General features: G+C 39.6%; 1 protein-coding gene across 33 annotated transcripts in view; it reads left to right on the top strand.

Annotated features, from left to right (window-relative positions):
- The window catches only part of NEB (nebulin), a 184,050-nt gene that overhangs the window by 39,249 nt on the left and 120,752 nt on the right, over positions 1-24,049 (top strand). For all 33 annotated transcript variants that reach the window (XM_081141650.1, XM_081141676.1, XM_081141667.1 and 30 more), the window contains exons 26-44: positions 662-973; positions 1,072-1,278; positions 3,398-3,502; positions 4,447-4,554; positions 6,568-6,879; positions 7,856-8,062; positions 10,209-10,313; positions 11,789-11,896; positions 12,841-13,152; positions 13,705-13,911; positions 14,389-14,493; positions 14,646-14,753; positions 15,411-15,722; positions 16,911-17,117; positions 19,536-19,640; positions 20,652-20,759; positions 22,205-22,516; positions 22,638-22,844; positions 23,268-23,372. In XM_081141650.1, coding sequence (XP_080997776.1) covers positions 662-973; positions 1,072-1,278; positions 3,398-3,502; positions 4,447-4,554; positions 6,568-6,879; positions 7,856-8,062; positions 10,209-10,313; positions 11,789-11,896; positions 12,841-13,152; positions 13,705-13,911; positions 14,389-14,493; positions 14,646-14,753; positions 15,411-15,722; positions 16,911-17,117; positions 19,536-19,640; positions 20,652-20,759; positions 22,205-22,516; positions 22,638-22,844; positions 23,268-23,372 — 3,552 coding nt within the window. The remainder of the gene's footprint in view (positions 1-661; positions 974-1,071; positions 1,279-3,397; positions 3,503-4,446; positions 4,555-6,567; positions 6,880-7,855; positions 8,063-10,208; positions 10,314-11,788; positions 11,897-12,840; positions 13,153-13,704; positions 13,912-14,388; positions 14,494-14,645; positions 14,754-15,410; positions 15,723-16,910; positions 17,118-19,535; positions 19,641-20,651; positions 20,760-22,204; positions 22,517-22,637; positions 22,845-23,267; positions 23,373-24,049) is intronic.

Consider the following 24,049-nt stretch of genomic DNA (forward strand, 5'->3'; position numbering starts at 1 on the left):
ATGATGGCTGAATAATAAATGCCTGTGTCCTAAGGGCCCTGCCATCCCGAATTTCTCACTGCTCCTTTTTCTCTGTGGGTGGTTTCCTCCAGCTCTCGCCCGGACATACGCACAAACCTTTCCTCACATCTCTGCTTCTCCATTTTCCAGGTTTCTTCCCAGGTCTCCCCAAGGAAGCTCAGTTCTCCTCACTTTATTATTCGGAGCCAATTAATGTTTATACACTACTGGCTCTGAGTGTCCCTTTGAATATGCAGACTCATTAAAATTCTACTACTGTTACAATTCTACTACTGAGCCAGCAGCCAGCTATTTGGGATCTTCTTTAGCAGCATGTCATTGATAGAGATTGTGAAACAGTTATCTTTTCATTTGCCTCTCTCAAGTGTCTAAGTGGGAAAGAACTTACTTTACTCGGTCATTGATATGAATTATGGTAACACCCCCATCCCAGCCTCTCTCTGGTGGCAGAAGGAGCTGTTGACAACCAAATGGCTCAAAATAACATTTTAATTTTACCTGGCTACTTACAAGCGAGTATCTAATTGTTTGGTTATTGAAGTAATTTCTGGAAAAGCGCAATTGCTTCCGACCATGGTCTCATTGTCCAGTAAAATCTTCTTGCCACGTTTTAAAATATGCCCACCTTTGCTTCTAATAGGTTCAGTACAAAAAAGATTATGAAAAAGCCAAAGGGAAAATGGTTGGCTTCCAAAGTCTCCAAGATGATCCTAAACTGGTTCATTATATGAATGTGGCCAAGATACAATCGGACCGGGTGTACAAACAAGACTACGAGAAGACAAAGACGAAATTCAACATTCCCCATGACATGTTCAATGTTGTGGCAGCTAAGAAAGCGCAGGACATTGTTAGCAATACCAACTATAAGCATCCGCTCCATCATTACACCTACCTGCCCGATGCCATGGACCTGGAGTTGTCTAAAAACATGATGCACATCCAGAGCAACGTAAGTGACACTGACTCCACTAGACAGCCTCCCGTCAAGGGGGGAGCGTGCGGGAGAGGACCCAGCCCGGCGCTCACTCCTCCCTCCCCTTCCCGTAGAATGCCTACAAGGAAGACTACAACGCCTGGATGAAGGGCATCGGCTGGATTCCTATCGGCAGCCTGGACGTAGAAAAAGTTAAAAAGGCGGGTGATGCCCTGAGCGAGAAGAAGTACAGACAGCATCCAGACACCCTCAAGTTCACGAGCATCGTGGACTCCCCAGTCATGGTCCAGGCAAAGCAGAACACACAGCAAGTCAGTGATGTGAGTACCAGCAGAGGGCGCGAAGGCTGGAGGGCGGCTTTAAGAAAGTAAATATCAGCTCACTTTTTTTATTCTTCTGGGCCAATATCTTTTCCTTTTGAGGTTATTTCATTTAAAATTAATAATTACAATAATTTTTAGTTTGGGCACTAATGTTTTCTTTTTCTTCTATCTTGGTTTTTACGTTCCTTTTTGAAACCTCTTCTTCTTTAAAGACCTTGAAATGCTGTGTTAGGGGATAAATTGACAGGGTGCAAAAAAATTCTACTCTAGTACCACGCACACACACACACACACACACACACACACACACGCACGTACACAAACTAAATTTATGCTTAAATCCCAGACACTTTATCGTGGCACATTTATCTAGTTCTAGATTAAGTTCCTCATATTTAGTTTTCATATGTAATACAGGGAAATAATATACATGAGTATATGATTTTGCGCCTCTATTCATCATATACAATTATTATAGAGACTTTTTTACTTATATCTTGGTGGAGATTAGTACATTGCTTGCCTGCCTGTCCATAAGCTGTGTATATGACCTGGCTAAAGTCGGACCTACAGGAAAGCCTGGTGCATAGAAGAGTTAAAGGGACATCAAAAGCCCTCATTCATTAAATCATTGAATGAATGATTTTGAACACCTTCCATGTGCCAGGCACTGTATGATGTATAAAGATTAAATAGACAAGGGTTAGTGGGATATAGGATATAACAAGGATATAGGACAAGAGTACAAGACAAAGGCATGGATAGAAACAGCCTTGCCACATAGAGAGATGATGCTACAGGAGAGGCACGTGCTAAGCACAAGGGAAGAGGGGAACTGCCCACCAGAGCTTCCCTGGCAACTAAGGGAGGGAAGGGAACATTCTTGGCAAAAGGAAAAACATGACAGTGAAGAAGTAGTGAATGGAAGGACAGTGAAGGGCTCAGGACTGTAACCTGATCATTGAGGGTCTTGTATGCTAACTTATAGTCTGGATATCATGGGGTGGGTAATAGGATGTATTGAGTATTTTTAATGCGTGGAGTTGCATTTTCACAACTGTGTTTTAAAAGATAAATCTGACAAAAAGTACAGAGGCTGTATCGGATTGGGGAGAGATTGGAGGCAGGGAGATGAGTTAGAAAGCTGTTACAGATATCCAACAGAAGGCTGACTTGGACTCTAAGGCAGAGCATTGGGAAAGGAGATGTCTAGAAGGTAGAATTAATGAGATTCTGTGAATGCTTAGAAATGGTTTCTAAGGGCAGTGAGGAAGTAGGGATAGCTCTGGGATTCCTAAAAGAAATTATTTAGTATTTGAGGATTCGCTTAGATATCAGCCACCTCAGACTTTACTTGTGACACATACATACCAGTTTACATATGATATTCCGCACAGACATGCCGGGGAAATGGGGGTACACATGGTAAATGACATTCTAGAGACTGAGAACCTACTTGTGATTCCTCTTCTGTTTTCATTTTAGAAATTAAATAATTTTCTTTTTTATTACATAGAGGAGGATATGATATGATTTCTACATCATACACTTTGACATCTTTCAGACATCTTTAAAATGACAAGCCAGGGTAAATGCAATTTGAGTATACTGGATTTACATATCAGCACCTTCATTTAGGGAGGAAACTATTATGTGCTTTCACTGGTACAATTATAACTGGATAGTTTAAAGCAGAAGTGAAAGACTCATTCGAACCGTCATTTTCTCCTAAAATTAAAAAACCCAAACCAGAACAACACAAGATTTTAGAACTGTTAACTCCACTAGCAAAGAATAAACTTTTCTGGCTTTGATGAATTATATAATTCACGTTAGAGTTTCACAGTTGAACCTATTGTTCATTTATTTTTGGCAGTATATGATTTCTATTCTCGAGGATTTTTTTTCTGTCTATTATAATAGATGGAGTTGTTGGCTCTTCCTAACGATAACAAGATGCTCGGGTTTCTTAAAAACAGGAAAATGCCTTTGATACTTTTTAACAGTGGAAATAGTGGGGATTGTGCTAGGAACAACTCCTTTAACCATGCAATTAATGTATTTTCCTTTTTGTGCTATTTGTAATGCATTTTATTTCTGTGGCTGTGTGTGGCAGATCTTATACAAAGCCAAAGGAGAAGATGTGAAACATAAATACACCTTGAGTCCTGATCTTCCTCAGTTTCTTCAGGCCAAGTGCAATGCTTACAATATAAGCGATGTAAGTAGGGTCCTTGATGGGGTGTGAGATCCAGAACTAATGATAATATAATAGAATTTTAAGGTCTGATGGGGCCTTGACAATTACTCAGGTCAATTTCCCACATGACCTCCTGCAGCATAGCCCATGATGGTGGTTCTGTGCCTCTGAGTCAGCCTTTTAAAGTATAGGGCAACTCTGAAGGATTCGTCTTTTTATTTATTTATTTTATTTTTGTTTAAAATATTACAGATGTCCCTTTTTCTCCCCCGTCTTTTAATTTCTATTGAATGTATTAAGGTGACATCGGTTAATAAAATTATATAGGTTTTAGATGTACAATTCTATAATACGTCATCTGTACATTGTACTGTGTGTTCACCACCCCGAGTCAAGTCTCCTTCCATCACCACTTATCCCTCCTTTACCCTCTCCCACCTCCCGCAACCCCTTTCCCTCTGGCAATCACCATACAGGATTCTTCTTTATGTAGAGCTTAACATCTAGTTCTCTAAAACCTCTGTTTAGTGTTCCTAGTTTTGCATGTGGAGAAAGTTATTATCCTCCAGAAAAATAAGAATAAAGAAAATCCTTTTCTTTATAACAACAATTCTAAAATTTCTAAAGCTAACCACCAGGCCATCCCTAGACCTTCTTTTCATAAGACCGAATGTCATTTTCTCCAGTTGGTCCTCGCTTACCATGGTTTCCAGAACCTTTATCATGCTCCTCTGGGTCCACTCCAGTTTCTCGGTGTCCCTCTTCAATGTGTGCCCAAACCATATTTGGGTGAACAATCAGTGCAGAGCCCAATAACTTCATGCTACATAAAGTGTGATGTTTTGCTATAGGAGATCCTTTTAGCTTCTATCTGGAGAGAAACGAAACAATCCCCAGCTGTTGAGGAATCACTTTAGCTGATTAATACACAGCATGCTGACATCCTTTCTCTTTTTCTGTCCCAGGTCTGTTATAAACGGGACTGGCATGATTTAATAGCCAAGGGCAACAATGTCCTGGGCGACGCCATTCCCATCGCTGCAGCCAAAGCGTCAAGGAATATTGCCAGCGATGTGAGTACACTCTCTAGGTGAAATCTGTGTGATCGCATTTTAAAAAAGCAAACAAATGTGTGCTTGTTTAAATGTTCCATTGAAAACAATATGTTGAATTAATGACATTCAAATTATCCACAACATATTGTTTTGAGAAACTGTCACCTTTCAATGTTTTGTGATTCTTTTCAGTTGAGCCCACTTGGTAGACCTGTCATAAGCCTGACAGCGGCTTTCTCCCTGATTCATAGGCCAAATTACCTCCCCTGACACTTTCCCTGACAGCCCGCATTTATTCTCAGTGACTGACACTAACACATTAAATTCAGATGCCTGCCTGCATTATAATTGCATTAAGAACATTGAAACGATGTTATCTAAAATGTACAGATTATTTTTCTTTTCTTCCTCCTTCCTTCCTTCCTTTCTTTCTTATTTATTTATTTATTTATTTATTTATTTATTTATTTATTTATTTATTGAATTTATTAGGGTGACACTGGTTAACCAGATTATACAGGTTTCAGGTGCACAATTCTACAACACATCATCCATACACTGTATTGTGTGTTCACCACCCCAAGTCAAATCTCCTTCCATCACCATTTACCACCCCTTTACCATCTCCTACGTCCTGCCTCCCACCCCGGGCAATCACAATTTTATAAACCAAACGGAGAAAAGCCCATTTTTCTAGAATGTAATTTTGATTTATGTAAATTGATGCCCATTTCATCTGTAACAGAAAAAGTACACACTTATTCTTCTTCCCATTATTGAAAAACAACATTCTCACAAAGCACATGTGCCCCGCATCCTGTCACACCCCGTTCTAGGGGCTACAATCTTCATTTGAGAAGAGAAGAACCATGAGTGTGTGCAGGTCACAGGGCCTGCGACAGGGTAAGAATTCCACCACTTCTCCCTGTAGGGCTGCTACTGAAAATGGTTCTCAAAGATTAGCACATCACTGTGAAATACATTTCTAGTTTAAGGAGAAAGTGAAAGTCTGAAGTATGGCATTACCTTTTTTTTTATTGCACAAAGCTTTTTCCAGCTTGCCTAGAGATTACCTGATTATCCTTTTACCTGCCAAACTCTTGTTTATCTGGCAGGTGCTTAAATGGCAGGAGTAGGGAGTCTGCAGAGATTAGGTGGATTTAAATTCTTTGATGTGAAAATTGAGGTTTTGACCTGTTACGTACAGTATAGCTCGATCGCACCACATTGCCGATTCCAGCAGTGAGAGGTGGACAGCAGAGCTTTCATGGTTAGATTTTCACTGATGGGGAAACTCAGGGCGGTTCCTGCCCTTAGGAGAGTTCCTTTATTCATCTGTAGCTGCTTCAGCAGTGAGCTTGGAGAGCAGCTGCTGAGAACTGGGGGGTGAAGACCCAGCTACCTGCCTATGCAGCATCTAAATTGATGCTACCTAGAAAGAAGAGGGGTTTTGTTTTAACCCTGTTAGGTCAACGTGAGACAAAAATCATAGTAATGATTTCTACCTCACACCCCAAGATGATCTGAGTGGAAACATCTCAAATGTAGAGTTCTTCAGAGTTTCTTCTGCATCTGTTGTGTACATATTACTAGGCCAATCTGAACAGAAAATGGAAGGTTTTCTCAATAATTTCTAATATTTAATGAAGTGCAATAATATAATGGATTAGGTAAACTTATATTCCTGTAAAACCAAGAGACATTGGTCTTATATTTGGAATGTGTCATGTTTATATTAAGTGTGAAAATTCAGTTGGCTTTAAACAAAGTCCTAAATCATCTATAAGATTGATAACAAAGAAAAGAAACTAGCTCTGAGTGTATCATGACACCTGTTTGTAACACAGTAGTGATGGAAATAAATGTGGTCACTCTGAACTTTCTGGGGACTGGATGAGGGGGTACTGTTTGCATTATTGTACAATATTCCAGAAAGTCACAATGTTCTGAGTGCCTTTGTGTGTAAATATAATTGCTGCACCTAATATTATCATTACCCAGAACTTTGCTAACCAAATTCTGCCTCTGCAGTATAAATACAAGGCAGCTTATGAGAAGTCCAAGGGGAAGCACATAGGTTTTAGAAGCCTCCAGGATGATCCCAAGCTGGTCCACTATATGAATGTAGCAAAGTTGCAGTCCGATCGTGAATATAAGAAGAACTATGAGAAGACCAAAACCAGCTACCACACCCCTGGGGACATGGTTAGCATTACAGCTGCAAAGATGGCCCAGGATGTTGTTACCAACGTCAATTATAAACAACCGATACATCATTACACATACCTACCTGATGCCATGAGTGTCCAGCACACCAGGAACGTGAATCAGATTCAGAGTGACGTAAGTATGCAGAACAGAATAGACCCAGAGATGCCGGTACATAAGGGATAATCATTTCTTCCAGCTTAGTAGGCTTCATAATACAATAAGATATTTGAAAAAATGTGCACTGAAATAATCATTATTGAAAGGCTAATGAAGGCATGGCAGACCAGCTGTATTTTTGCTGGCTTTCTGTACTCTTACTATAACCATTGGCATTGCCTTTATTAACTTCTGGATCCAAGATAAAGCCATATCCCACTAAGTAGATCAGCCACCTTCATTCTCAACAAGAGGAAATGGTTGCTCCTGGGGTGCTTGCTTCAAGGGTGATATGTACAATGCAAAATAGGAGCATTCTTTATTTTTTCTGAATTCAGGAAAGTTATTTTTGACTTTTTTTAACTCAAGGTTACACTCTCATGCATGTAAATCTGTGTGATGAGTCATCTAAAATAAACCAGAAAGGCTTTGTGATTGCGGCAGGATTCACGGGGAGCTGCAGAGGGAGGTGTTTAATATTCAGGCCTTTTCCTTCTGCAGGAGCCAGATGTCTATAAGACTCGTTCTTTGTAAAGCGAAGAGATGGTGTTCATTTATTGTAGCTCAATGAACATGTCTCTCCCCAGCCGAGATCAGGCAGAGCCTAGGTGAACAGTGTGGGTGAAATTCAAAGTTGTGGAGTTTTCAGTGAAATCAAAGGAAAGCCTAATTTATTGTCAAAAGAGACACAATATTCTTCAGCAGTGCCCATGGAAATATGTGGCCTAGATTCTCTCTGTGTTGTATAATGCACTCTAATAACAGATCTGCTTTTTCTTATTACCAAATTCTGGATAAGAAGCTCTGTGGCAGACAGAACCAAAGCTCCATTATAGACATGAGCATGCTGAAGGGTTGCTACTCATTTCCCCTGCAGAGGATTGCAGATTTCAGAAACATCGCTGGACTGTCCTCTCAGACATCTCCTCACATTGAGATTGCTCTTTTACAGAATGTCTATAAGGACGAATATAACACCTTCCTGAAGGGCATTGGATGGATCCCTATTGGCTCTCTGGAGGTTGAGAAGGCCAAGAAGGCAGGCGATGCACTAAATGAGAGGAAGTACCGACAGCACCCAGATACCATCAAGTTCACAAGCGTGCCTGATTCCATGGGCATGGTGCTGGCTCAGCAGAACACAAAGCAGCTGAGTGATGTAAGTGGTTTCCCTTCAAAAGGGCTTGTTCATGAATAACCCCGTGACGAGCTCCTCAGCGGTCCTTCTTAATTCAGTATGTGAGGCTGCATCTATGTTACCAAATCAACTGCTTTCAGGGGTATAATCAAAATGTTTTACTTTTGAAGCACCTTGGAACTTGAACATAGGCAGAACAGGGAGGGGAGAAGGGGACTGTTCCAAAGTTGCTTTGTTTTCCAAAAGTAGAGAGTCTGTGCTATTCATGAGACATGAAATGAAATTATTTGTGTTACTATCTGTCACTCTGGCTGAATTACAAACCAAGCTATTTATTGCTCTGAGTTGCAATAGTTCTACTTAGCTATTCAGGGAAAAGGCATAATAAGGTCCTAATCCCCGTGCACAATAGCTGGATGTTCTGAAAGGCAACCTCGAGAGAGGCCTCTGGGAAGGAGATAAGCAATTTACTTTCAGAGTCATTCGGAGTCTCCTCTCTGAGCCCAGGTCTCTCTGGACCCTGATTCTTAGCCAGAGGCTAATTGCAATGCTCAGTTCTTCACCTCATCTGGTAATTTCAGAGTTCTGTTAAAATACCTCCACCAGAAAGAGGGAGGTAAATAAAAAGCAAAGAAGGGAAGATTTTGTGTTTTTAACTGCAGATATTGGAAGGTGAGGAATGCTTTGCTTGGCTCAGATTTGAGGCTTATCTGTGGATTTCATTTCTCAGGCCAGTCCCTTTCCTACACTACCAGAGATGTTTCAAGATTAATTCTATTTTAGTGGTAATAAATGCTGTAGAGTCTCTGATTTCTTTTGTACTAACCAAGGTGTCACTTCTTACTGTGTTTTTTCCAGTTAGCTAGGAAAACTGCTCTCAGTAATTGTCTTCCCCATCTCAATAAATGCCATCAACATCTAATGGGTTACCCAAGCCAGAAACCTGGCTATCACCACTAAGGCCTCTCTGTGTGAACCCTACATCAAAAACCTCTGCTGAGTCAGCCTCCTAAATCTCTCAGCCATCCTGTCGAACACCTCTCTGTCTTTCAGCCGCCACCAACCTAGTTCTGGCTTCCAGATCTGTCCTGTGGACAAGTGCAGTCATGTGGTATCTGGACTCCATGCCCGGGGGCACACACCACAACCCAACAGACTGTCTTAAATCAAATCACACCCCTCTTCTACTTAAAACCCCTTAGTAACTTCTCCTTGAACTGAAAAGAAAATCTAAACACATTAACTTGGCCAAAAAGGCCCCTAGCTCTGTGGCCCCTGTTCCCCACCCTGTCTGCCCTCTGGCCCCCCTCGGCCGCTCCAGCCCTGTAACTCGGGCTGCGTTGGCCTCTCAGGCTGGCCGCGTCCTTTCCAGACTCACGGCCCTGAATGCTCTTCTTCTGCTGGACCCCTCCCTTTTCTTCAAGTTTGGATATAAATATTACCTCCTTAGAGAGCCTTTGCTGACCACCCTTGTTTCTTTCTTGAAGTTATTTTATTTACAACACAGCACAAGTTCTAACTCTGTCATTTAGTTATGCGTTTGTTCTCTGACTCCTCTATTGGTCTCTAAGCTCCAAAAGTACAGGTCTGCCTTTTCCAACCCTTTAAACACAGAACCCACAGTGCTGTCCCATAATGATTGGTGAAATGAGCCAATGACTATTTCTACAGCCACCCGCTCCGTATGGTGCTTTAGGTATTTGCCTTATACAAGCACACCTGGTTTTAGTGTGCTTTTTTTGAGCTTTGCAGATACTGCGTTTTTTTAGAAATGGAAGGTAATACCCTCCACCAGCAAAAAGATTACCACTCACTGAAGGCTCAGATGATGATTAGCACTCTTTTTTTTTTTTTTTTAGCAATAAACTATTTTTAAATTAAGGTACTACATTGTTTTTTAGACAATGCTATTGCACACTTAATAGACTATAATACAATATAAACATAACTTTTATGTGCACTTGGAAACCAGAAAATTCACGTGACTCACTTTACTGTGATGCTCACTTTATTGCTGTGGTCTGGAACTTAACCCGTAGTATCTCTGGGGTAGGACTGTATGTGGAAAAATGCAACTGATGGCCTTGCTTTTTAAAGGAGTATGTGCTTGATGTAACTTACATTATGTCAGCTAATGACGTTTGCATGCTGCCTCTTTTTTTTTTAGTTGAACTACAAGGTGGAGGGGGAGAAACTGAAGCAGAAGTATACTATAGACCCGGATCTGCCTCAGTTTATTCAGGCCAAGGTCAACGCCCTCAACATGAGTGATGTGAGTATTTGTCCTGATGACAGTCTACTATTGCTAATGTGGGCCTTTCCTTTCCAGTTCTGGGTAACTGTAGAACTTAGAATTTTAAGGGAGTTAAATTGAGTGGGGCCCTTTGAGTCTCTGTTAGAGGAGATCATAGAGAAGATGTGACTGCCAGTAGGCCTGGATCTGGACCTGGGCAATTGTAGGCTGCTCACCCCTTCCCTGTCCTAGGAATATATGTTCTGCCCGTTCCCACAGTGGGAGCCTTCCAAGGGCACAGTCTTGAGAGAGCAATGTGTTGTTGAGACCACCTGGATGGCATATGTGACTGAACCCCGTTAGGGCCTCTATAGAAACTTTTAAGATTCTTGTGGGTGGGCACGGAGATCTACTCTGAGGCCACCCAGGACAAGCCTCATATTAAGTTCCGTTGCTTATTAAGCCTCCAGCTACCAATCAGAGTGACCTGTCTCTTTCTTCAGTCTCTCCTTGCCCTCCGTGTACAGGGGCCAACCAACAGTCTTCAGATTGGACTCATCATAGAATATGAAACTAGAGGCTACCATAAAATTTTGCTTAATGCAGACTTTTCTAAGCTGTGGGCTATGACTCATTTAGTAGGTTATAAAATCAATCTAGTAGGTTGTGTTCCATTTTTTAAAAGGGCCAAAATGGGATAGACGTAAGGTTAAGTTTTGCTTTATTAAGTTCTGTTTCAGTTACTCGTTAAATCTTCTAAGAAAGTTTAATGTAATTTTCCTTAGAAATTCTTTTTTGTATGTAACTAGCCTCTCTCTCAGGTAGTCTAGATACTTAATTGGTTGTGATGTTTAAATTTACTATTATGAATTGTCTCCTTTTTCTTGTCTTTTAAAAGTTGGTAAATTCTAGCTTAAAAACGTAATCAAACCTGGAGAAAATTGTTCATTTCTTAAAAGATTCCTTGGTCATTCTTCTTAATTTTTTAGGCTCTCTTTCATCTCCAAATAAACATTTTTTGGTATTCATTTTTATGCTTTTGGTTTATTTAGAATTTTTCCCTGCTGTTATAAGTACTATTTAAACATTAAGTTTATTTAAAACTGGGTTACTACATCTGAAATTTTAATTTTAGTATCAAATACCTTTCTGTAAATTAAGATGCTTTAGTATAAAAAGAAAATAAAAATATTACATGCTTATTATAGAAAAGTTGGAAGTATAGAAAATTATGAAAAAAATTTAAATCTGTTATCCTGCGTTCAAAGCATTACCTTTTAGTGGCTTTGTTATGTCAACATATACATTTTTAAAGCAGTTGAGATCATATTGTGTATGGAGTTACTGATTTTTTTAAAAGAATTTGATAGATACATAACAAATGAACTAATAACTCCATGAATTCTCTTATTAGAAAGGAGTATATTACGACATGTTTTATAAGAATAATTTTGGCATCCTGTTTCATTCTCTTAATTTTGTCAAATAATAAAATAATATTTCTTTTTTTCAAGGCTTATTATAAGGCAGACTGGAAGAAAACCCTCGCTAAGGGCTATGATTTGAGAACAGATGCTATCCCAATTGTTGCTGCAAAGAGTTCAAGAAATATTGCTAGCAATGTAAGTCTAATTTGAAAGTAGTAAATTTTCTCTACAGTTTCAAAATCTTTACATGGAGGCTATATGAGCTATATTAGAAAGCAAATAAAAAAGTTATGATGTTAAAATATTTTCCAGTACCTTAAGTACCAATGACTTTTTATATTGCTTCACGTTAAAATCTTTAAAAACTCAATACAGTAGTTATGAAGAAGAAAATTCTTTTTGTAAAGCTAAAATATTTGGAACTCTCATTAGTATCATTGTCATGCACTTGACAACTGATTTTTATTTGAATTTTGTCAAGAACAAAAGCTTGGTATACTGAAATGTCATTAAACTGAAAAAGTCTCCAAGTGTTTTAAAAGAATACAATTTTCAAATACTATAATTTCCACACACAAAAATTGGTGAAATATGGAAAACCAGAAAGAATTATAGATTAAAGTGACATAATTTTAGTTAATTATTTTTAACAAATTAAGTTATAATTTCTATATGAATTGATATAATACCTTGATAGAGTTAAAAATGCAGTCATTTGGAGTCCACTACACTAATTCATATAAGGGCTTTGCCAACATTTACTCAGGATTATGCAAGTAAATACTTTGTAAGATACTTAATACTTTATAAAATAAAGTAATGATGGAAACAGATAATTAAAAAATACACCAGATCTGTAATAAGCAAATTTTCCAGGAGCCTTTGAGCATTCTCAAAGAATCTACCTATGAATTCTAGATATAAATTACAAATTATTCCACTCTTAATTATCCCCAGAGCACATCTCAAGACCATCCATTAGAAATACTTTGCTAGTTGTTTATTTAACAATACTAAAACACTAGATTCAGACAGCATTTGGCTATTGCTTAATTTGTTACATAAATTCAGTTTAATACTTTATCATTTCCTGCATTATACCCTATTCCAACTTCTGTCTGCCCTTCTTTTTCATATAGTTCAAATATAAAGAGGCCTATGAGAAAGCCAAAGGCAAGCAAATTGGATTTCGTAGTCTTCAGGATGATCCTAAACTGGTTCACTACATGAATGTAGCCAAAATGCAGTCAGATCGAGAGTACAAAAAGGGCTACGAAGCCAGCAAGACCAGGTACCACACACCCTTGGATATGTTCAGTGTGACTGCGGCCAAGAAATCTCAGGAGGTTGCTACCAACACCAACTACAAACAACCCTTCCACAACTACACTCTGCTGCCCGATGCCTTGACCGTGGAGCATTCCAAGAACGCGATGCAGATTCAAAGCGATGTATGTACCGATCAACAGATAGTTGGCATAGAATTTTACATTTCTAGCTGGCGGGGGCAGGAACAAGAAATCGGCAATTCCTCTCACTCCGCCCCAAACCTGGCTAGGCTCCCTGTAATTAGGGGCCCTCTCCAGAATTTGGAGTTTTAGGATTTTATTTATTTGAACTATATGTATCTTCTTTTGGAGATTATTATATACATATTTTAAAACTTTGGATGTTAGACCCAATATATGATGTATCTTTAAAAAATAAGAGATTCAATTGGGTGCTATATAATATGTTTTCTAGTGCAAAATTTTGTTCACTTTTCCCCCAGGAGAGTTAAATTTTTAAAGGAATTATCGGGTCAGAATTTCCTGTTCAAAACCACCATGAACGCAATCACTTTCGTAATTAATTATTTTCCGAAAGATAATAGGGAATAAAAAGCAGATTATTCTCCCCCCAACTCCTTTTTTCTTTCTTTTGGATAATGAATGAATTGTCTAGCCAAAGAAACCCATGCCCTGACTCTTTCTGAAATGACAATTTCCTTTTATGTTATAAAGAATCTATACAAATCCGACTTCACCAACTGGATGAAAGGCATTGGCTGGGTCCCGATAGATTCCCTGGAAGTGGAGAAGGCAAAGAAAGCAGGAGATATTCTCAGCGAGAAGAAGTATCGCCAGCACCCTGAGAAGCTGAAGTTCACGTACTCCATGGACACAATGGAGCAAGAACTTAACAAAAGTAACAAACTGACTATGGATAAGGTAAGAGCTCACCTGCTGGCCTCAGCCCAAGAATCCTCATAGTGCTCACGCCACTGAGCCTGGCACTGCCCCTATGACCTTTGTCAGTATTTTACTCTTTCTGATGGTCCTGGTGGTGGTGGTGGTGCTGCTGGGAAGGGCATTCTATAACTTTTGTCGTGTCTAGAGAGCTCTCACCTATACTGACCCTTGGCTGTCTGTCAACCCCATGTCAAGGGTGTGACAAAACTACAAAACCTCCATCATGTGAGGTTGAGGCAAGATAATATTTGTTGTTTTGGTGGAAGAGGACCCCCTGGTTTGGTCATTTTTTCCCTCAGCATGTGTCTGGTGTCATCAGCCCCTCTTGCTATTTCACCCATTTTCCAACATCAGATTTAAGCTTTTCCACCGTGGAGTCATGAGCCTCTTCCTCTTGACCGCACTGCCACGCCCTGGTCTTGCTGTTCAATCACGTGTCTGCCCTTCTTGTTGTAGAAACGCTATATCGAGAAATGGAACAAAGACAAGACCAGCATTCACATCATGCCTGATACGCCAGACATTCTGCTCTCCAAAATGAACCAAATCACCATGAGTGATGTAAGTAGATGAACAACAAAGGTAGGGGAGAAAGTGAAGGGAAATGATGTCTATGGAATCTCTGTCTGCTACATGCCAACCACTTTGAAATCAGGATCCCCGTTCTAACCCAAATGACAAGATGCTGATGTTTTTTCTATTTGATCATTTAGAAACTGTACAAAGCTGGCTGGGAAGAAGAAAAGAAGAAAGGATATGACTTGAGGCCGGATGCCATCTCAATAAAGGCTGCAAGAGCCTCTAGAGACATTGCCAGTGATGTAAGTGTTCCACTGGACCTTCTTTAGGCTGAGCGAATCAGAGCAAATGGGCCCAGTTTGTGTTTTCAGGAGCTGCAGTCAGCTCTGCCCAGTGTGGGCGGGGCCGTCGTCCCCTGTAACACACAAGCGCCATCCCTTCACTCAGTCCAAAGACCCTCTAATCATCTGTTCCTTATTTAATGTAAAAAGTGACTGGGTCTTGTTGAAATAAGTTGCTTTCAGAGTATTCAAATCCCTTATAGGGAATTCTAAGCAAACACAGGGATGCAAGCTACAGATTTTACCTGGGAGACCCATGACCAGGCTTTCCCTGAATTTAAAGATGCACCTTGAAAAACTGTGTCTGCAGCCTTTTCTGCTGGTCAGACAGCTGAGTGGGAAAGGCTGCTTTCTAAAGCACCCCAAAACAACTTACTTCCGCACATCCTTGATTAATTCTGAGATCATTTTCTGTCCACGGACTCAAGTCTGGCTAGAAATTTGAAGTAAAAAGATGTTGCCCCCTGCTCCTTATGAGCTCTTTTCTTTCTAATTTTAAGGTAGCTCTAAAACTGTCCACCTATGACAAAGCCGATAGCATCTAGTTTATTGTATTTTTCTTCTCTTTCCTCCACTGTCTTCATCACCATATGCGTGTGTGTGTTTTCCTGCCTACAGTTCAAATACAAGCAAGCCTATGAAAAAGCCAAAGGAAAGCACATTGGCTTCCGCAGCCTGGAGGACGACCCCAAGTTGGTGCACTTCATGCAGGTGGCCAAGATGCAGTCGGACCGGGAATACAGGAAGGGCTATGAGAAATCTAAGACATCCTTCCACACCCCGGTGGACATGTTCAGTGTGGTGGCCGCCAAGAAGTCTCAGGAAGTGGCCACCAACACCAACTACAGGAACGTGATCCACACCTACAACATGCTTCCGGATGCCATGAACTTTGAATTGGCCAAAAACATGATGCAGATTCAAAGCGATGTATGTGGCAGCCACACCATTTGCAGAGCATTTACTCTGGAAACTAAGCAAATTAGTAACGACCATAAGTAATGACATTTTGAAAACCCTGAAAGAAATTCGTGTGTAATTTTCCAATAAGGTGTTTCATTTTTTACCTTAGGTTAAATTTATTTATTTTTTTAACAAAAGGGGATCAATTCTAGAAACTAAAGCCTTATTTTCTACTATTATTGCTGTGAGCCTTGATGGATGCTGGATTCAGCGATGGCAAATGAAATTTGGTTTCAGAAAGAATGTGTTGAAAGAAGTATGTTTAACAAAGAGAGTCAGGAGCATGAAAGGCTCCTGATAAAGGAGTTAGAGGGAAAGCAGAAAATCAGACGACGTGGTAGCTCTTGCCTCTCACTCCCAACCAGCTTTCATTCCGCTGTGTTCAACTTTTGGGGAGGTGATGGCTGAGGCAGCTTATCAGAATGAATGTGAAGAAGACACAGACAGTAGAGAGCCAAGAGTTTAGCTGTATAGGATATCTTGTGGCTGGGAAAAGTGAATTTAAATTACAAACGAAAGGCAGGCCACCCCAAGCCTGCATTTCTTTTTGGAAATGTAAGAGCTGAGCTATTATCTCAAAAGTATAATATTATATATCTATGTATATATGTGCATGTTATATATACATATATAAAGAAATACATAAGTGCCCAAATGAAAGCAACCATGTATACCGGTGTAGAAGAAAATATCAGAGTTGAGGGGAGAGAAACGAAATTTGTGTAAAGTACCAGTGAGGTTTCTGGTGTACCTGAGGGAGTTGTAACAGTGGTGACTGATCAAAAACTTAGAGCAAGAGAGAGAAATGGGGTCTTCATTAGGCATCGATTAACCAAAGGAACCTGAGAATTTTTGTAAGAAAGGTAGGCCAGCATAGCCACCTTTCTTGAGATAATAACATGGTAAATTAATCAACTTGGTGTTTTTTAGCACTTTCTCTTCAGGAAGGCATTTAGAAAAACAGAAAAATATTACTGCTTATTTTTAACTTCTCATGCAAGGAAGTATATAAAAGACAAAGTTTAGGGATAAAAATAGTTGAAGTTCAATATAATACTGGTTGAAAACTGAAATGGAGCTTACAGAATATTAAATACCCACACACGGTTCCTAGAAGTTTTGGTTTCTTCTCCTTGACATTTTCCTCTTTTGCAGAATCAGTACAAAGCTGACTTTGCTGACTTCATGAAAGGCGTTGGATGGCTCCCTCTGGGCTCCCTGGAGGCTGAGAAAAACAAGAAAGCCATGGAGATTATCAGTGAAAAGAAATACCGCCAACACCCAGACACTTTCAAGTATTCCACATTGATGGACTCAATGAACATGGTTTTGGCTCAGAATAATGCAAAAATTATGAATGAGGCAAGTCTTTCAATAACGCTGTGTTTCATCTGCATCAGAAAAAAGCCAGCATATCTTGCATTTAATCTACAGATATTGCTGACAGTTATAGGGCATTGTAATTGATGTTTGCTCTACCTTGAAAGAGGGCCTTGTAATTTAAAAAAAGCCTTAATAAGTGCCCCCACCCAAATGTTCCATGAACCTCTCTACCCAATAGATGTAACAAAATAAATATGGACTCTTTTGTAAAATGCAAACCTTGAAAATGAGTCCTAAGGTGACCTTGAGTAGAAGTTCACAAGATTGAATCAAAAGACTGTCTGCCTGATAACAGTTGGGTGTTGCACCCCTCCCAGCTTCCTAGCTGCTTTGATGGGATCAAAGCAGACTCCTAGATCATGTGGCTATGGCAGCATTCCGAGCCAGGACTTTCCCTGGGCAAGCCTGAGAGCAATCTTCCTCCACCAGTAGTTCCTTGGATTACTAATTATTCTAGCCTTTAGAAAAGCCTCAGTGTATTTTTATATTTCTTAGCTATAAGTTGATATCAGGACCAACAAGTACATCAACCTTGGACATCTGTTTTTAAGTTACAAGTAATAAAATGCAGCAACATTGACTATATTATGTGGATCACAACTTGAAATGCTGTTGATTGGAAAAAAAGGGAAAATTATTTGGACTGTAACATTAAGCAGTTGAGAAAATGATGGTCCCGAAGACAGCACTGTATTAAGCTGTCTCTGAGCAAATCCCCTGGAGTCTTTTGAGAACACAGATTTGTCAAGAAGACCAGCCTCCTTTAAAAGAACTTGCCCTAAAAGACAAGGCATGACTCTCAGTGCCCCTTTTAACATTTAGAATTTAAACTATCACAAGTGTAACTTTATTTTTAAAATATTAAAACTTCCACTTTTTTTCTTCATTATTAATGATTGCCATTTCAGAATAATAATGCCAAGATTAGAATCATAGAACCAGCAAATGTTAATACTGAGAGATAGCTTGGTGATCAAGTTGAATCCTCTCATTGCAGTGTTGAGAAAATCAAGGCCCAGAGAGGCAAGGCACATCCCCTCAAGACACACAGCAGGTTAACTACTGGGTCTGGGCTAGAAGCAGACTCTGATGACTAACTATTGCTCTTTCCACTAGGATTGTGCTGTCTTATATTATTGCCACTACATGTGGCAATTTAAATTAATTACAATTGTACATATTGCCTGTGGCTGCTTTTGAATTACAACAGCAGAGTTGAGTAATTAATGACAGAGATCTCTGATCCACGAAACCTGAAATATTTATCTGGCCCTCTACAGGAAAAGTTTACTGACCCCTGGTTTAGAAGAAGGCTCTAGAAGTTTTGTTTTTGTTTTCTCGTTAAACTTAGCAAAAACAAAGAGAGAGCATTTTTTACCTATCAGATTGCAAATATTAAAAAATTGTTATATAGAGTATTTGCAAGGGAGTTCATGTTACTGTAAACCTCTAATCAACATATTGTTAATATTTGTTAAAAATAAATATTTACATGCCCAATACCCTACAGAAATCCTTATATATGTGCAAAAATATACATACATATGTATCCACGATAACATTTTTGTACGTTAGAGTCTCCAAAAAGAGATGCTGAGATGGAATTTGGAGTAGGAGGCATTTTTAGGATTTGGTACCAGTGAGAGGGAGAACTGGGCAGAAAAAAGAGTCTGACTCTAAGGCAGGCCCTCGAGTGTACACAGCCTGCCAGACATGTCCTGTGTTGGCCTGGCCATTCGTACCCAAACTCTGAAGAGTCACTGGATGTGCCCACCAGGGAAGGGCGTGCTCTTGAGTGAGGCAACAAACCCTGCAGCAGCTGACAACTGGAAGCTGTCTGCGAATAGTTGAGGAAACGTGTTCTAAATCCACCATAAAGATCATGGAGCCATGACTTGTAGAAGAAGACTGAAAACAACAAATCTGATGTCTGTCAGTAGAGAATTGGTTAAATCAATTGGATTATACCTCCTCATGAAATAGCAAGCTCTTTAAAAATTTAAAGCAAATTACTTTAAGAAGGTTAAAAGATGTCTAACTTATAGTATTAAGTAATAAAGCAAGATGTAGAATGTTATGTATTATATGACCTCATTTATATTTAAAAAGTACTGTATGTGGGCTTTAACATGACTAGAAAATTTTAGGGTGGAGATGCGATCTCCAGGCTGTCAAATAAGAAGACAGGACATTTTACCTTCTATCTTACATCTTCTACATTGTCTTGTTTGAATGAGTACCTTTTCATTTAAATTTTATAAAAATAAGACCTAGCTAATAAAAATACATAAAATATTGATATTTATGTACAGTGACATGTATGTGCTAAGCGAGGCTCCTTTTAAGATTCTAACTTCCACTGAGCTTTTTGTTTGTTTGTTTGTTTTTACTTTCTAGCACCTCTACAAACAAGCATGGGAGGCTGACAAGACCAAAGTCCACCTCATGCCTGATATCCCCCAGATTGTTCTGGCGAAGGCAAACGCAATTAACATGAGTGATGTAAGTGTAATTCCCCCTGCTGTCATCTTTCTTTCCTGCCTATTTGAACCAGTAAAAATGAATTAACTAATTAATTATGTCTTAATGATGAGAATAAATGTTTTGAAAGTAAGAGTGGGAATCCAAAAATGAACATCTTTCTCTATCTTGCTTTGCTAACAGCTGGAGTTGGCCTCTCAATGGGACTTGGGCCCAGCAATTAGGAATTTGAAGGGCAGGTGCATTTTGTTTTAGGGCCAGGCCCTCCTTCTCAAACTAAGATACTCGGCAAGAAGAGAAGCACTTGTGGCCAGGAGAATACAAAAAGGAAGTGATAATCCTAGGGCTTCATTCTTAGAGAGTCCATCCACCAAGCCTTTGAGACGGTCCTAAAGAAGGGGTCTGGGAAAAGTTAACTGAAAAGGGGAGCTGTACATTTTGAAGAAATTGGGGCAAGCCTTATAACAAGAACTGTGCAACGCTTAATGCTAGAAAATTCAGAGATGTTTTACTTCACTTCCTTTCTCATCATAACCATAGTTGCTAGGAAATCTAATCCTGCCAGTTGTCTTTTTCTTTTCTTTGTTTGAATTATATAAGGATTTGGGATTGCTGACTTCTTTTTGGATTGTAGAGTTCACACAATTATATAAATAAAAGTGTCAACTGCAAATCAGTGAAACTTTTTTTGATGTAAGAATGTGGCTATTTTGTAGTCTCCCCTTGCTTGACTCTTACTTGATAAAAACACATCATTAAGAATCTACTGGGTTTTCACCTTTTTAAAAAGCATATTTATAACCGAATAGAGATGGAGAACTTTTGCTTTTTCTGGTGGTTTCTTGAAGATATGTTTGAGTTTATAATTGATTTTTTCCCCCAAACACAATTGTTATTTGTGAGATCATTCAGCCATTGATCCACCAGGGAAACATTCTGTTCAAAAATAAAAACAATGCTAGTTTACTCTTTTGAAATAAATCCAGGCTGTCCTATTCAGAAGAAAACCATTTCTCTTGCCTCTCTTTACAGAAACTTTACAAACTTTCCATGGAAGAGTCTAAAAAGAAAGGCTACGATCTCAGAACTGACGCAATTTCTATCAAAGCTGCCAAGGCCTCTAGAGATATTGCAAGTGATGTAAGTCTGAAGGAGAGCAGTCCCCTGGCCAGGGGGCGGGGTTCTAATCAACCAAAATAATAACAGCTCAGTTCTGGAAAAACTGAGTGGGTAAAATTTGGTGGGAGGGGGTGTGTGTGCCTGCTAACAGTAGCCTCATTCTGTTCTGTGAATGCTTCTTTGCTTTACTCTTTTGTTTTCTCTGGTATTTCGGAAAAAAACCAGAATGCTAGCCACATTATGTCCTGACTCATGAGATCTAGGTGAATTTACCTTGAACTCCATCACCAAGGCTATGGTCTGTAGAAATCCAAAGACTCATATTGTTCTTGCCTCTCAGGATCTGTCTTCCTGGCAGGATGTCTCGCAAAGTGGTGTGCTGGGAGTGCTGATCCTTTGCACTCAGGACAGCTGATTATTAAATAATAGGGAATTGTGCAAACCAGTTCTTAAACTGTTGGTAGCTTGACATCAACCACGTTGGGAGTATTTACACCAGAGAAATTGACAAACACTGCAACTTAGGGCTTTCCCCCCTAGAGAGCGGGTGTGCCGGCACACCGCTGCCATCACATAAGCTTCATGAAACCCAGTTCTTTAACTTGGTTGTTCCCCCAATAAATCCACTCACAGTGAGTATTTAATGATTTGGGGGTAGTGGGAGGAGACATTTTAGAGCATTATTTCCTTCGCCATCTCCCAGTCCTACTTCTCTCTCCTCCTCTCTCTCTGTTCATCTTTCCTTCCCTGCCGATCCACCCCATCACACTCCCACATTGCCCTAAGAACTCCAAGTTCTTCTCCCTCTGTTATGCTGGAAGACTTTGGTTCTTCCAGCTCCTACGTCCTAACTTGCACACTCAAACCCACAAGAGATAGGGGTAGAAGGTATCCATGTATCAGGCTCTCCCTTCTCTAGAGGAAAATTGGGTGATAAATAGTAAAATGTTTCCCCCATTCGACCAGTATGAACAGTCTTAAAAGAGGAGCTCCACAAATATGAAGCTTCTCTAAATTTATACTCTGTATCTCATAACTGAACCTATTCTCATCAGTAAAAGACTGACTGACTTCTCATGGATGCATTAAGCTGCTTAGCAATCTGCCTTTTCTCTCATTTGCTATACTCTTCTTATCAACTAGAAGCCCCATTAACACTAACAGCAGAGGATGTGTGGAAGTCAGCGTGGTGCATCATCACAAGATCTGGATTCTAATCCTTAGTGACCTTGCAAGTCCCTCACCTCTGGCTGTCAGCTTACTCACCTATAAAATGGGGGCAATAAAAGTAACTTTGCTATCTACCCGACAAGGTCGAGTTGTATCAAGTTATACAAACAAATGTGAAAAATGTGTTTTGTAAACTATAGAGTCCTATACAAGTGTTATTTGTCATGAAATGCTGGCACTGAAATGATTTCTAGTTAAAGGAATTGCTCTAATAAATATTCAAATTTTCTTCACAGTATAAATACAAATATAATTATGAAAAGTCGAGGGGAAAAATGGTTGGTTTCCGCAGTCTTGAGGATGATCCGAAACTAGTCCATTCCATGCAAGTGGCTAAGATGCAATCTGACCGGGAGTACAAGAAAAACTATGAGAAGACGAAAACCAGCTACCACACCCCCGCCAACATGCTCAGTGTCACGGCCGCCAAGGAGGCCCAAGCCAACATCACCAACACCAACTATAAGCACCTGATTCACAAGTACATTCTCCTTCCAGATGCCATGAACATCCAGCTGAGCAAGAATATGAATCACATACAGAGTGATGTAAGGCTGTCTTCTTTCTGGGTGATGGATGGCTAGGATGGGGAGGGAGATCGCAGTCTCTATGCCACGCTTTTGTGTCTAAACTGGTAAGGTAAAACAGACTTGCCTCTTGTCTTTATAGAATGAATATAAGCAGGACTACAACGAGTGGTACAAAGGGCTTGGCTGGAGTCCAGCTGGTTCCCTAGAGGTGGAGAAGGCCAAGAAAGCAACTGAGTATGCCAGTGACCAGAAATATCGCCAGCACCCGAGCACTTTCCAGTTTAAGAAGCTGACCGACTCCATGGACATGGTTCTTGCCAAGCAGAATGCGCACACCATGAACAAGGTAGACAACAGCCGTCCTCCGCAGCTCCCAGCGAGGCGGGCTACAGCGCTGGTTCTTGTTTGGGACATGTGATCCTGGCAAGCAGTTCCAGGGCACGCCCCGGTACCATTGTCTTCTGCTGCCTACCTCTTATTTTTATTTCTGCTGCCCTTCTAATTGAGTTAGAAAATATTTTTAAAATTACTATATCTGAAGTATTCTGACCTATCCTAGAAGACAGAAAACATTGAAAAGGTTATATTTTAATATCTGAGTTTGGTTTTGATATCTTCTCTGAATTATATGCTACTCTAGTTACAAAATTAATTTAATCTAATTCAAGTTGTGTGCATTCAAATACCTTGCTACATTTTTTTTTCTTTCTGATGTGTTCTAAAAAGTTATTCAAATTTCAAATGCTTTTTTTTTTTTTTAACTTTCTAGCACTTATATACCGTTGATTGGAACAAAGACAAAACCAAGATTCATTTGATGCCTGATACACCAGATATTTTGCAAGCCAAGCAGAATCAATCAATGTACAGTCAGGTAAAGTTCATAAAAATTGAGCTCAAAACTAATTAAACTTATGAAGTGATATAATGGTAAACAATTTATGTAAGTGCTAAAGTACTGGAAATTAACGGCTCCAACTGGCTGGCCTAGGGATGCTGCAAAGTGCGGTTAAAAGCAAGATTAAGCTATGACCGTAGGCTCCGTGGAGGCGGGCACTGTGCCTGCTTTGTTGTTCTCAGTACTCATTGTGTTTGGCAGAGAGTATGCAATCAATAAATAATTGTTGAAAGAAAATAGATATCAAACAGACCTGGTGTGAATTTTGGTTTTACCATTTATAAATTGTGTAATATTGGGTCTAAACCTTAGTTTCCTCATCCCTAAAATTGGGACCCTAAAAGTGGCTATGACCTTGAATTGCTGTGAGGACCGAATGAGAAAGTCCATGTAAGGCTCACAGCACAGTGCCTGGCACGTGGTAAGCATGTGACCTTCAGCTGTTTTTATTATTATCCAGCTTTCACACACATGCATCAGTCAATGAATTTGACTGGGAAAGTTTAACTCATTTAGTGCACCTTATAAAAGGCATTTCATCATCGATTACTTTTATCATAGATAATTAATATTTTGTTACCTTACTTTTTATTATCAATTATTTTAACACCTGTATTCAAAAATATGAGTACATAGCGTGGGAAAATTACCTG

The sequence above is a fragment of the Miniopterus schreibersii genome (assembly GCF_964146895.1).
Source record: "Miniopterus schreibersii genome assembly, chromosome: 7".
Classification (NCBI taxonomy): domain Eukaryota; kingdom Metazoa; phylum Chordata; class Mammalia; order Chiroptera; family Miniopteridae; genus Miniopterus; species Miniopterus schreibersii.